The sequence below is a fragment of the Polyodon spathula genome, chromosome 1 (assembly GCF_017654505.1).
Source record: "Polyodon spathula isolate WHYD16114869_AA chromosome 1, ASM1765450v1, whole genome shotgun sequence".
Classification (NCBI taxonomy): Eukaryota; Metazoa; Chordata; class Actinopteri; order Acipenseriformes; family Polyodontidae; genus Polyodon; species Polyodon spathula.
Genome location: NC_054534.1, coordinates 6,601,738 through 6,617,135, shown reverse-complemented (window position 1 = coordinate 6,617,135; position 15,398 = coordinate 6,601,738). Strand labels below are relative to the sequence as shown.

The following is a 15,398-nucleotide window of genomic DNA, read 5'->3' as shown; positions in this document are numbered from 1 at the left end:
CAGGGGCTGAAGTGAAGACAGGCCCATTGACAAGTGAGAATGGCAATAATTTATTTTGTATTGATGGGGTGTGACAAATCATGTTGGAGAGGAGGGCTGCATACTGTGGGGCTCTGAGAAGAAAGACTGTGACGGGCAGAGATGAAACCCTTCACAGCTCATTTAGTCCAAATGTAGCCGCCTGGGTGGTGACTCTGTTCAACATACCAGCCTAGGCATTCCTGCACAAAATTAGTTCACTAACAGTTAGGGAATATAGGGGTTCTTTCCTTACATTAATCAACAGGGTTTAGCTGTCAAAGTGTGGAGTTGAGAACGTATGAGGGAGGGCCAAAAAAACCCTTTATATCTGGACATCTTTAGAAATAGTAAAATAAATTATACCCTCCCCCCCTAACACTAATACAATGACTGGGGGTTAATTAATAATCATGAAAGTAAGCTTTGCATTTGTTTAGCCTTTGCTTTGTACTAGAATTGGTCATAATGATCAACACATTTTATTTTTGATAAGCTTTAAAAAAAAGAGTTTTCATTTTCAGCTGTGAAGAATGAAATCTGATTAGGAGGATAACAATTTAATAAGCTGATCTGGGTTAGTTGTAAGTTATAGCTTGAGCGGGTATAGTACAAGGCACCACTGAAGTCTTTGGAGTTACACCGATTAAAGTTCTGGGAATCGGATCCCAGATTTTGAATTTCCGTTTTCACACAAGCACGCTGACTTCAAAGCTAGGATATGATATTGTGATGAAAGACTCCCAAATTATTTTTGAAAGGAATGTTTGCAGTCTCATGATAGAGAAGGTTGAAGGTTTCTATTTGCATAAATCATGTATTAAAAAAATGCAGAGGATTTCATTTCTTCACCCTGGAGTTTGACTTCCTCAGTCATAACCAAAGGAGGCAAGTCTAGTCCAATTCGTAATGATACCATTTACAAAGCTGAAACACAAGTGAATTACACGATGACGATGATAATAATGAAACATCTATTAATATTGAGGCATGTTATTTCAACAATGCTAAGGCAAATATCAAAATGGTGTATTCATGTCTGCTACTTACTCTCTTATCAGCTCATGGTTAGTTGTATATATTAGGGTAAAATCAGCAGTTCAGAAAATCACATCCATATCACCCTCTGATTCTCACAACAACCTCAAAACAATAATATAAAAATACATGATTGTGGCCCAAACATCACTATCTAGAGCCTTATCAACTGTGACTGGAGTGCAACACATCAGTTTGATCCAAAATTAGACAGAAGATGCCAAACTTTTTTTTTTTTTTTTTTAAATAACATTCTTGTGCTTCATCCACCTCAACCCCCTTGCAGTCACACCCACTGCACAGATAACATTTCAGTTTGGATTATTTTCGAAACCACAGCCACTTTGGTCATTAATAGGAACAAGTTAACTGAGAGAGTATAACCTTTATTTTCATTTAGCAATACTCCTGTTTTTGCATTTCATTCATTTAATCTAAGTTTGAATGAAAACGACAATAATGTCATATACAATAGCAGATACTGGTAAAATATCAGAACAAAATCCATTGAATTAAAAAATCTGGTTTGTCTTTTTCTTTAATTTTATTGATATTGATAAATTGCAGCCTTTCTGACAGTTGACACTAACCAATAGTTGTCCACAACTATCAGTTTGTTTTGAAAGGTTTGAAGCATACAAAGGCTGGCAGCTGCAGCAATTGATTTTAAGGAATGCTGCATTAAACCTGGCAATACACTACCTACAATCACTCACCAGGCTCAATGATTAGTAACTTTATTTGTACAAAAAGTAGAAGTAAGGATGTAGGTGTCCTGCATGCATACATCCCTCCACACCCCCAGATCATAATCTGCTTCAGTGTCTGTCAGCTGCTCGTTATGCTCCACCATGCAGTCGCTTATTACCTATTTTTGTTGAGTAGTTCCACAGGGTTACCACACCTGAGTTTGCAGGGCACTGGCTAATTTCCTAATTAATCACTCACTCAGTTTCTGAAAGGGTAAAGTGTTTTATTGAGCTCATAAATGCATTGTTCTTTTTGATTATTTTCTTTCACAAATTCCTATCTTCTTTTTGGCTGGAAAAAAAAAAAAAAAAAAAAAAAAAAAGCAGTGAATACCGGTACATCATGCCTTTTGGAATGGACAGAGTTGAGCTACATGATTCAACTGAACATCATTATTTGTGACACTGTTTGTCCATTTCATTTTTCTTTATATGGTTTTACATTCAGTCCAGTCAATCAGCTTATGTATCTGTGCATATCTGTCTATCTCTAACTATAATATCCATAGCATTGTAATTGACAGGTATTCAGATTATTGTACATTATCTGCATACTACACTTTATAAATATGGACACATTGAAAGGCAAAAGTCCCCTGGATCAACCAGATCTAAATCTCCATGCATTATTTATTACAGAAAATATTTTTTTGGTAATACTGCAAGGCAAAATGATGCAGCAATCAGGGTTCTATTTGAGTACTATCCACCTTTACTTACTTTTATTTTATTTTTTTGTATGTATCTGCTGTTATGTAACCCACTGCAGTTTTGCTTGGCAGATCATGTATGTGTTTATTTTTTTGTAGACAACACTAGGACACCTGTGCATGCTACACATGACAAAGCCACAAGCTGGAATGCTGTCTGCTTTCTGTTTTACCATATAATCTATTTTTAAGAGTTTGAAGTTATGAATGAAGCACCTTCTTATGCAAATGACTTGTCTGGGATTAAATTGCATATTAAAGTTTAATTTGTGATATATAAAAGCTGCATTTCCCTGTTGCAAGTCAGCTCTGTTCACCATGGGCAAGACAGCAAATCTGACTTGGCTTCTGATCTTAAATTATGAACAGCCTCAATGAGAATAGACTTTTCTGCAGATTTCCACATTGACTTGAAGAAGGAAATGGAGGAACTAATCATGCAAAAGTGGTCAAATACCCTTTCCAGTGAGTACTGTTCCACACGTTAACGACAGTGTTATTACAGTGTATATCTCTCCAATAAACGTGCAGAATTCAGGATAAAAGCCAGTTGAAAATTGCTCAATAGTTTTGTAACCCATGGTCTGTTTGTCACAATTTTATAATCTAATGAAAAATAATAGAGAATCCTGTGCTTCTTATCAGCTTTGTACTACTGTAAATAGATATAGTTAGAGCACATTATCAATGTTCATTATGAGAAAATAATATAACAATCTGAGCAAATTTGTAGATTAGGATAACAATAAATTATTAAATGTTTATTTAAAACATGTACAGCTCTAACTTAAATAAGGCAACACCCAGATCGTATTTATCTTTATAACCCTGAAAACTTTCATTAACGATCTGTAAAATTATCCACTTGAAAAGGGAAATGTTGGAGGATCATATTCTTCTGCTTTGTATTACTCAAGTGCAACCTTTTTGTGGCTTGCTTTGTGAAGCAGGTAAATCAAAGTGCTACAAGCTGTAACTCTTTCACTGCAATGGTAACATACAGAGAATCCAACACTTCAGTGTAATACAGTTGAAGCAATCAATCAGTCTAATTATGCATGTGGTTTTGAATACATATCAATATGCCTTTTAGAACTGAGGCATTGTTGTGTGTGTGTGTGTTTTTGCACTGTACATGTACCAAATAACATGCTCAATAATGGGTTCAATCCAAACGAATAGGGTGAAAGAGCACTTTTCAAATTCTTTAATTATTTGAACCCTTCATAGTTAACTTTAAGGGTTGAGGTGATTGAATTGTAAAATTATACTTAATGGGAGTCAGTGCAAAGTCAGTTACAGCTAAATGTTTCTGTTAGCGTTTGTCCTAGAGATGCAGGGAAATTCATCTTTTGCGTTCTAGTTTCCAGTTGTGACAGTTACAGCCTTTGTCCACCAGATGGCACTATGTACTATAGTATATTCACAGTAAACAAAAACAAACAAAAAAAGAATTACAGCATTACAGATGAGTGTGCATAAAAAAATTAAAAAGTGTTTATTGTGTGTGTTTACCTCTACAAATGAGAGATCTGCAAAACAGGAAAAAGATAGGGAAGGGAAGGATACATACATACACCAATACAAAAAGATAGGGAAGGGAAGGATGCATACAGCAATTAAAAAAGATAGGGAAGGGAAGGATGCATACAGCAATACAAAAAGATAGGAAAGGGAAGGATGCATAGAGCAATACAAAAAGATAGGGAAGGGAAGGATACATACAGCAATACAAAATTGCTGAAGCACTCCTAGGACTGGAACTGAATCATCTGGACTCGTTTGCTGTTTATCTGTTCGTAATTTATTCATTAGCTTATAATTTATTTAAACCGCATGCAATACTTTGTACATTTAAGTAAGATCTCATGAAAATATCAAAATATAAGCTTGATTTATTTTGACAGCTAGTTTACAGTGGAGGCCCTGTGGTGAGGCTCTGTAGCACTGTACACTTAGCTAATTGTGCCATGTTGTGGTGTTCTAAGAAAGTGCTTAAAGCCTACCGGCTACAGTAAACCATGAGAGAAGTTTCATAGAAAGTGTCTCTCTCTTAAAGTGATTTTAATTCTGCCAGCTGCGTGATAGGTGTACACCCATCTGAACCTGTGGGAAGCATTCAGTATTTAGATATCAGCTTCATGCATGCCTGTTATCTCGCCTATGCTGTTTAGGGTTCTAATGATGATGGTATGTTTTTTGTTCTGCGTATAACAATACACCAGTTTGACAGAAACTTGGTGATATCCTTAATGTTGTGCTGGATGTAATAGACATGAACTTTCATCTGGAACAAGGCAAAAGAATCAGGAGCAAGCAAGGAGATGTGAGGAGATTTCTCTGTGTTAGATAAGCCAATTAAAATTGACCCAGAAATAGTAGGCCATGCCTTAAACAATAGGGATAATAAATGTGACTTAGCAGGTTCAGTAATGGAATAATGACTTTGACTGGAATTGCCTTCAAGGACTAGAAGTGAAGACCACTGGAATAGAATCATAGCTGGTCGTGCAGATTTTCATTGCAACGAGTTAACGTCTACCTTTCAGTGCTGATCTTCATGGCTAGAGAATGTTCTACCCTTCTAACCACCATGCTTACTACCTAAAACGTGCTCTGGGAAAGTGTTTACCTGAGAGGCGGGGGGGTGGGGACGGTGGGGGTTAGATGAACACACTGTTGGGAAGATATAGCCTGAACTCACTTTACAGCAACAATTTATTGTCCATGGATTGGAATGAGGTTTTTTGGTTTTCCCTTGAGTCTGCACTATGATAGATTATGCAGTTTCCGTGTGTTTTTGATTGTTTTTAAGTCCTTTTTGATTGTATTGTAGGTTTGAGCTGTCTGGTTGTGTTAATGTATGCAGTATTGAAACCCACTAAATAAATACATGAGTGTCTTTGCCAGTGCTTCCTAAAGGAGCAGCCAATGATGTTTCTTGCACTCATGGAACTCTGAAGCTTCCCAGCAGCAAGCCCCTTGAGAGCAACCGCTACCCTCAACTCTGTAAATCGCTCCACTGTCATGTGGGTTTGAAATGAGTCTTCATACATCTCTGGGCTCAACTCAGCCTGACAGACAATATTCTCATTCACTCAGTCCTTTAAGTTCAGTCCTCATCCAGACTGGTATGTGCTTCACAATACATGCAACTTGGCTTTGGATGTAGTCTTAGATCTGCCAGAAACCAACCCAACTAGGTTTTAAAGAATACTATATGTACTGCAAAACTCAAACATGACATGCAACCCATATATAACAAGAATAAACAAGCTCCTCTACAGTTTGTTCAGCAATGAAAGATTGTTTTTTGAGGAAAAATCAATTGTTTAATGTAAATTTCCTTAATATTGAGTTTGTTACCTATTAAATTCACATTATCTTTCTTACGTGATTATTTTTTGTCTTCTATTAAAACTCCTGGCTTTTTGTTATTTCAGAGAACATATGTTGTTTCTACTTTTCATTGGTGAGAATTAGGCACACTTGAATTATAGCAGATTTAGGGATAGAAGTTAAGATTTGGATAGATGGATTGTGGAGGAAGAAAAGAGAAATCTTATCCAATAATTGCATATATAAAATTTAAATTTTAAAACTCATATTGTTATTGCAATAAACAAATGGCAATCCACCTTTTTGTAGTTTGAAATCTGAGTGAGGAACCATGATCCTTGACACCCCCAAATATACAACTTGTATAGCAGGCACCAGATCGGTCATACTCAGTTCAGTTAGAGATTTTACACTCTTGAATACAGTCTCAAGTAAATCTGTATTATGCCTCTTGCTTAAAATAGACTACTTTAGATATTTCAACATAACACAGTGATGTACTGCCAGTACATTGAAGGGACAACGCAACAGAGAATGAGCCATGCTATTATAAAAACTGTCAGGTTTACAATGGCTTGCTCCACTGGCATGCATGTACTGTGTACAATGTCTGAGACAGCCTCAGGTAACTGGGTGTGCTATCAAACAAATTTGACATGGCACAAGATAAAGTACAAAGACTGACAGGCACTTTACACATCAGAGAACTAGTGCACACTACAAAGATCCAGCTAACAGAAAACCTAAATGTTTGAAATTGTGAAAACCTTTTCAACCACATATTATAGCAACTTTGCTAGGAATAGAAAGGCTATGTTCATAGCACCTGCTGAAATTATTTCCTGTGTAATTCAACCCACTGTTCAGGTCGATACAGTTTGCTATTGTGCATTTTGATCAGTGCCTGGCACAGTCCTCTGCAGCTGTCCTCTTCCTCTACCAATCTAATTAATTGGGCACCGGCTGTAATACCTCTCTCAAACTGTAATAAAATGTGTTAAGGTCATAGACCATCTAACTAATAGTAAACTGATGTAGACCTTGTATTCTGCAAGTCACTTGTTTGTACCCCTTTGCATGCCATTACCTCAGTCTGTATGCAGAGTCTTACAACATGGAATGTAGACTCCTGACATTTAGCAGGAGTTAAAGTACCATTTTAGAGACCAGGTTTCTCTGCCATTGACTTAGAATTGGTTGTAATTTTGTCCAGCTATATAAATACTTTTTTTCTAATAAAAAATATCTGTAATCTCTCATTTAATAATACACAATAAATTCTGATTTGGGGAGCCTCGACACACCCCAGCTCTGATATCTCTAATCGTGTGTGGTTTTATGTAGATGCCTTGTCCTAATACACACATCGTTCTTGCCATGTTTTTATCAAAGAGCTTCATTGCAGAGAGGTCTTCCAGCCATTACTATGTCTCTGTGTCTTGCGCTTTCAGAGGCTCAAAGTGCTAAGGTCTCTTTTAATTTTTAATTTTTTATAATCATAAAGAGATTATAGTGTTGATTCAGAGATCAGGTGGGGACTATGTTCACCAGCAGTAGGTGAGCACTTTGGAGAAAAAAAAAAAAAAAAAAAAACCTGTAATAGTGCTAAATATTAAACAGTGATTTAGCTATTAGGAGGTGTACAAATAAAAAAGGAAAACACTTTCTACCCCTTTTACACAAAAATGCTGCTACTGAGCTATCTCAGAGACATTAAAAACTATTTATTTGTAAACTCGCCTCCTCGTCAGCCCTTAAATTTAACAATTTCTTAACTTCTTCCAGACTCCAATTACTACCTTGTTCTTGGCCAGCCATTGTATTTAGAAAAAAAAAATGAAAGCATGTAACACCAACGACAGAAAGACCCAACACGTCCGGTATACAGTCTCATGGGATGTTGACTTTCAATCCGCTGCCACTGTAGTGCTTCAGTACCGGCATAGCCTTTCACACAAGAGTTGAGATGGTTCAGAGATGGCATAACATATATGATGGCTCTGTTACGGTATAGACCATTCATACAGACCAGAATGCTGCATCAGTGCCGGCTCTGAGCCGTCAGAACTCATCTGTGTGAGAGGGGTTCTAGACAGAGGTACTGTTAAAAGCATGAGCTCAAAAAACCTGTTGCAGTTGTTAAAAAGTTTAATTTCTTCTTTCTTTTTTTTAATTGAACAGTAGTAAAGCGGTAACCTCTACTAAAAAACTAAGATGGAACAAGAGCTTGTCCAGTTAAGGAAAGGATTTTTGCACATCTATGGTGGAGAGCTTTTGGAATAGCACACGGCTAAATTGAATACAATGCAATCTGAAGCACATATCAACTACCACGTTTACTTTGGAATTCGGTACATTGTGGAGACTGTAATTCCTTAACAGAGACTTACTGGCATAGATATACAGGTATTTGCATGGCAATTATGAAAAATACTAGCACACTCAACCATTGCATGAAACAAGGCTGCATTCTCTAATAATGAACCACAGTGCCATTGAGTCAGTCAAAGTGCACATTTTGTCGTATGTACTAATAAAAAATATGTTAATGAAGAGAGATGTAATACAATAATTAAAATATTATTTGCATCATCTTAGCGAGAGTTGTACGACATTTTTGTCAAATAAAATAGCGGCAGCTGAGCTGTGGTTTGCTGCAGCGTAGAGTGCCCGAAGGATAATATCTATACATGGAAGTGTGCAAGAATCAAAATAACATTGTTTTTGTTAAATGTAAACGTCATCTGTACAATGCATTCTGTTCCATCTTTTTTAAACCTATTTAATAATGTTATATATGTAAAAATAAAAGGCAGTTTAATCCCATCAGGTTCTATAGTAGGCCCCAACCTTCACCCCCAAAAAGCTTTTCATAACCTTACAGCAGACCCTCGCTAAACCGAACATATTTGTTTGACATAGGGAGGTGTCAGGTTTAAAAACAATACAATAAACACACATACACTTATAGTTCTCAATGCATTTAAAATGTAAATCATTGTGCTGAAATAACACTAATGTGTTTTGGCTACACATTACATTATGTAAAAATATAAATCTGTACAGTAGACCTATACAGTATACAGAACAGTAGTAAAATAAAATGAATACCTACCACACTTTCTTTGCACTTTTAGCCTACTCGTAACACAAAATTGGTGTACAGTGCGAATAAAAGATTATTTTAAATTGAAATGTAATAATAAACTTTTAGAGTTTTTTTTTTAATTTAATTTTAATTATTATTTTTTAACTATTTTTTAACTATGCAGATGGCACATGTGTGCAGTCTATTGCTCCAAGAATGGGAAAACCAGAAATGTCATAGAAATTTGTTTTTAAGGCTTGTAAGTACACCATGTCTTCACTGAAAATCAGGTACTTGGGTGTTTGTCTCAAACACATTGAGCACAACTGGCAACACACGAGAAAAAGCCGACTGGCAACAGTAAAAACATGCTTTCAAACGTTCTTAACAAATTGATTCAATTGTAAGTGTCGCAATTGCCCGCAGCTTTAGTACATCTCATTACAATATTTTAAATGCCCAGAAACATATTCACTTAAGAACATATTCACTTAAATAAGAACTGCGGCTGCAAAGCATTCATTAAAATGATGCTAACAGCTCTGCGTTTGTTTAGTATATTTCATGCTACACATCCTTTTAGTTTGCACGTGGTTTGCAACTATTGCGACAGATGCAACACTTTATTACATCTTCCCCTAAATGTTTAAAGATGGAAGCTTTGAATGGATCTAGTGAGCAACTGTGGGGAAACTTTTGTGATAATAAAGGAGTCCTTTAATGGGATTGTCAAGGAACAGAAATAATATATAGATGTAGTGTGGTGTAATTTCTCAAACCTGCTGGTCATTGACAGCTGGCTGCACCAAGTGGGGTTTATTATTTTAATATTGCTTTACAGGCCTCTGGAGTGTTGAGTCTTTTTGTAAATCTCAGTTTATATCTTTCTCGTTAATTTATTGGCTTTTTCTTAAAAAGAAATATATGTATCAATTCAAAAACAATTCTGAGCTATTTAAGCTAATGTAGAGCACTCATTTCTGAAGTAAGCAGATCAGGAAAGGCCTGATAAAGAAGAACAGGAGGGCATCCCTTCAGGTTTCAGCTTCCCGGAAAACAAAAGCTTTCCCAAAGTAGAGAATTAAGTGTGACGTGCCAAATGTAGCAGGGAAGTGCTTCATGGGGTTATTTGTTTAAAAAAAATTGCCAGTACATTTGCTTAACGTGTAACTGCATTTTATTAATTTTTTTCATACGGTTGCAAACACCGATGTAATAAACTCTAACCAAGTCCCACTGTATTCTATAATGATTTCATATTATCCTTTAGGTTGCATTTTTTTTTTTTTTGTTTCAAATTTTCACTTAACATCTTCCTATGGGTAGACAGCTCATTTATCAACTGTTTGTCGTGCTGACATGTAGGCTGCTTTCTGAATATCAATATCAACTAAGACAAAGCATTTGTCTGCTGCGAGTAACCTTCAGCTAAATGTCATTCTGCTTAATCCTATTTGCAAATTAAACATTGAATAACCCTTGCAGTTTCTGCCCCCCTCGCACGTCGTGACATTTGTAAATATTATTATTATTATTTTTTTTTTAATAATAATTTTAGATGATACTGGTATTAATGGTATTCTGTATGGAAACAAGCATGGTTACTGAAAATCAGTTGTGTAAACAGCATGGCATTAGTAAATAGACAGGTCTAAATGCAGTGTTCAGCATACTGTTCTGTTCTGTAAAGAGTCCATGGTGTTTCTAAAAGAATGTTGCACTTTAGCATAGGGACAGGCTCTTTTATAAATAAACACGTACAGTATGCCAGAAAGCTACTGTGCCATGAACTTTATGCAGTATATTAAGAGCAATAAATAATCTGCATAGATTTCAAGTTACTGTTGTTATATGTTATGGGATCATAATAATTGGTATAGCAGAGCCATGATCTACTCATCAGTTATATTAATATATTGTTCAAACTAGACAGGAAATGCTATGCAAATGTTTTAATATGCTTACATCCCATAGATGCTAGAAAATATTAATTTAAAAAAAAAACTGTGTTTCTCTAGTTGCCTTTTTTGTAGACTAATTATGTCTCCCTTTATAAGTACTCGTGCAGCGACACAACTTCTCTGCTTATTCTTTCTAAGTTCCTAAAAAGGCCATTGACTTGAGTATCAATTCTAATGCTTTACAGTGTGTTATTTCTTTGGCTAAATGAAAAAGGAAATGATACTTTTACTGGAATAACGAATGATGTCAAATGGAATGTTAGATTAAACATTGACTTGGTTTCTGTGTTCAGTGCGTTTCTTAGGGAGAAGGGGTTTTGCTACTTGATCTTTGTGTTGAACTACTTGAAACATAAGTTCTAATGGTGTGAGAAAGGGGGGTACAGACGTGTTTTTTGTCTTATCATTTCAGGTGGGAAATGCAAGAAGCAGCCGCACTTGAAGATGAAGAGAAGACCCTGGTGGATCACTTACAGAAAGCATATTTCGATAAGAGCCAAGGAACATAGAGCTACAGCTGTGAACTGCGAGAAACCAAAGAACACTACAAGACAATTGCAAACATTTTCAATTATAAATGTACTTACTATAAATTAGCACTGTATCACTAAAGAACGTGTTGTTATACTGTTAAATGTTTATTTAGAAAACATATTTTCTTTTTCAGCTAGAGCAATATTGAGGGTAGCATTTATTATGTTTTTTTGTTTTTTAATAAAAATTGAATATATATTCTAGATATGTTGGAAAGTTCAGTGAGACGTCTGACAGAAAAGTTTTACTGATATCGTGAGAGTGCTATCTGGTGCATCTTGAATATCTGATTTACAATTGTGGAGTGGTTTACACAAGCTGGACGGAAATATTAAATGCATGTTTGGCAATAAAGTTGAAATTAAATTTCTGATGTTAGGCTTCATCTGCAGTATGAAATCTACAATTCAAGCTGCATTCAGACATCACAAACAAGTCAAAGATCATGTACTGTATGAATCACATCCATTTTCCTGACAAGCTAATATACAGTACAATATATTCACAGCCTTTATGCTCAGCCTACATAGTTTTTTTTTTTTCTGCATGCCTCTAGTGTCCTTCTCATTGGACGCTCATTAGGTACTGTAACTTTTGCCATCAGCTCAAGTTGAAGAGATCAAGTTCTGCCTGCCTGCAATTCCATCTGGACTGAGAGTCCCTATTGAAATTTTGATCTGCTGCTGACGGAAATGAACAAGTGTGATTTCAATCCCAGTGGCAGATCAAAGCATTACATTACATTACACTGACCTGGAATACATCTTAAACATCATTCATTCAAAATGTAGAAGCAAAAACAAAACACACTGAAATTTTAAACAAAATGCTTCCATGTAAATGTCCAAGAGTAAAGCAGCAAAGAGAAGCTGACTCAATTAATATTTAAAAATCAGACTACAAAAAAAAGGCTCTCCTGGATTTTTCTCAGTTTTATGAAACCTAAAACTAAGTGGAAGGATAATGTTCTATTAAAAAAAAGAATGGCAACATCTCTGATCAATTAAAGACCCATTTGGATTTCCCAGCCCTATATATAAATTGTTCTCTGCTCACACGAGGAATGGAAAATCAGTCCTTTCACTTGAAAGTATTTACAGCTCAATTTCTATTGTGATCAATTATTTTTTCAAGCCCCCTTTTCATGCTATTGTGCAGAGAGTGTTCTCTAGTTAATTACAATAACCTTTTCTATTTCTGTTTTTGATTTTATAATTATTATTATTATTATTATTAATAATAATAATAATAATAATAATAATAATAATAATAATAATAATAATAATAATAATAATAATAATAATAATAATCGACATCCCATTAAGCAGAAATAGGTTAACAGACATTGTTCCATTGCAGATGACAGGCATTTCAGATATTGTCATGCGATGTGGAAGCGTTTCAATTGCTTTGTTCCCCTTCTCATCTTATTGTGTCTTTCAGAAATACTGTATGTTACAATAAAGCTGGTAATCATTCTTACTCCATTTCCAGTGTCTAATCCAAAGGTTGTGCTGTCACACAACATAGCCATGTATTTATTATGCCATTTTGGAGGTCAAAGTGTATGTCTACGCAAAAGTCGTTGCGTACTTTCTCTGATATTTTTATCAGCATATTTATCTAAATGTTGGTTAAGTTGTCAAAGTGCATACAAATAATAAAAGCTAATACAACTTGTGTGTGACCTGACAATTAAAGTATTTTCCTTCCTTCACAGAAAAAAAAAATATGATGGAAAATCTACTTACATTTTTTCTGGAAATATTGTTTGTTGATTCGATTGGCAATTAGGAGCTGTTATGTTCTCCCTAGTCGAAAATATCTCCTGGCTAGCGGAATAAAGTACAACGCACCACTAATCCAAGAAATCATGTATCAGTTTTTATGAGTACAAGACCTGCTGTACAGTTTCTCCAAACCATATTTACAAAATCACAACCATCAATCATGTTTGATGCATACAAAAATAGTTATTTGGGGTTTATTTAAATACCTTTAATGGGGTATATATATATATTGTATTGACTATAATTTAGGGTGCTGTATGATACAAGCTGATATACTGTACTCCCCACAAGTGGGCTTCCTGGCTGCTCTCACCTTGAATGATGGATCTTACAGCACACTACTGTATTTTTTAATAAGTAGAATAATATATGGGTCAGAATATATTATCACACAATTTTAATGTGATACAAGGTATCTGATACAAACTATATGATTCTAATGCATGTCAGATGGCTGCATAACATCAATAGCAGGGTCTAGTATGAATTATATTTCTTTATTTCACGCCTTGGTTTGTACCAAAACTCTGGAGCTACTATGACAAATGCCGTGAGAAGGAAGTGTGTTGATATTACTGAATGTGTAATTTTTGTTGTGTCTGGGTGTTCCTAGGAGTCAGTGCAACTGCTGGCAAGAATTTCTGCCTGGCTAGCTGAGAGACAAAATGATAGGTTGTCCACGAATACTAGTTCTTATTTCTTCCTGAGAAGACATGACTGAAATGCTTCAGTTTGGAAGAGCCACAATTTCTTTGATGCCAGTACGTGATGCAGTTCATGATAGTAGGAGGCATCTAATCACTATGTTTCCTTCTTCAATACCACTATTTTGCCTCTGAAAAGTTGTCTTCATTTTGCAAAGTTATTACCTGAATTCAACTTGTACAAAAGCACTTCATTGCAAAACACAAGGGCTGAAAATTACTTACACATAGCAGTTAACTGTTTTTTGTAACCCCGTTATATATATATATATATATATATATATATATATATATATATATATATATATATATATATATATATATATATATATATATATATATATACCTACGGTTTTCTAACCTGTTATTAGCATAAACAGTAAGCGTGGACTAACCTTGATTTCAGAGGTGCCGTTTAGGAGCAATACACATATCTAAAATGTGTAGTTTGTGCAGCCACTTTAATTTTACAATTTTCTCAGCCTGTGCCTACAAATCCCATAATCCACCACCTCACAGCGCTCAACCTGTTAGCGCTTCTTTACGAAGCGATCTCGAGTCAACAGACTGCAGGACGGTGGGTAAATTCAGTCGACGGTTGGGATGTGATTTTCCGTCCACCTTCTGGTAAGTAAAAACTTTTTAAAAAATATGTGTCATAATTTGGCAACTTATTTTACTCTTGCAATGCTTCAATGACAAAATTGTCCATATAAGTAGCTAATATGTTAATAAATTATTCATAGGCAGTATCTCAGCATTTATCATGTCTGGTTTTAACTCCTAATGTACAACAGTGAGAAAAAAAAAAGTTACAGTACTGTTTTTTCCCCATCACACTATGTTTACTCTGCATGTAGAAATCCATTAAGTATTAACTAAAGTGTGGCGCTTCCCCATGTTTTGTTCATTTTGAAAGAAAAATGTAATAGACAACTAAAAAGGAAAAAAAAAATAGGTGTTAAAACATCTGATTAAAGTTGGCGCTGCTTTATCGGGATACTGATAATCGAGATTCCTGCTTAAATGGGATACAACTCTGGGAGGTGGTTCTTCTCAATGCTATTTATGTTGTTTAATTGGGACAGCACTTTGTTTAATTGGGATACAGTATTGTAGCATTTCGCAGGCAATAGAAAGGAAGGAGACAACACGCTTGATTCAAGTTCAATTGCTTTAATGACTCAGAGACCACTGCTCTGTCTGCTTCACTTCAATTCTGGAACAGTAACCAGCTTTGAGAACATACACATAATTGGCAGTACAACGCCCTGACGCCCTAGACACAAACAGTCGACCAGCAACTGCAGGGCATACAGAGGGGAAAGGAACACAATACAACGGGAATTACAGTACAGTACACAAGACACAATTACATAGATGCACAGATCGCTATATTGCCCCAACCTTAGTATCTTTTTGTCCCCAAAATGTCTGCGGGGTACAGTGCCCAAGAGTCCAGCTCCG

General features: G+C 35.6%; 1 protein-coding gene across 1 annotated transcript in view; it reads left to right on the top strand.

Moving 5' to 3' along the window:
* The window catches only part of LOC121318594 (uncharacterized protein KIAA0825-like), a 130,718-nt gene extending 119,353 nt beyond the window's left edge, over window positions 1-11,365 (top strand). Inside the window, 1 exon segment of the mRNA XM_041255442.1 lies at window positions 11,316-11,365. Within this exon segment, the coding sequence (XP_041111376.1) occupies window positions 11,316-11,345 (30 nt within the window). The 3' untranslated portion in view covers window positions 11,346-11,365.
* Window positions 11,366-15,398: the final 4,033 nt, after the last annotated feature.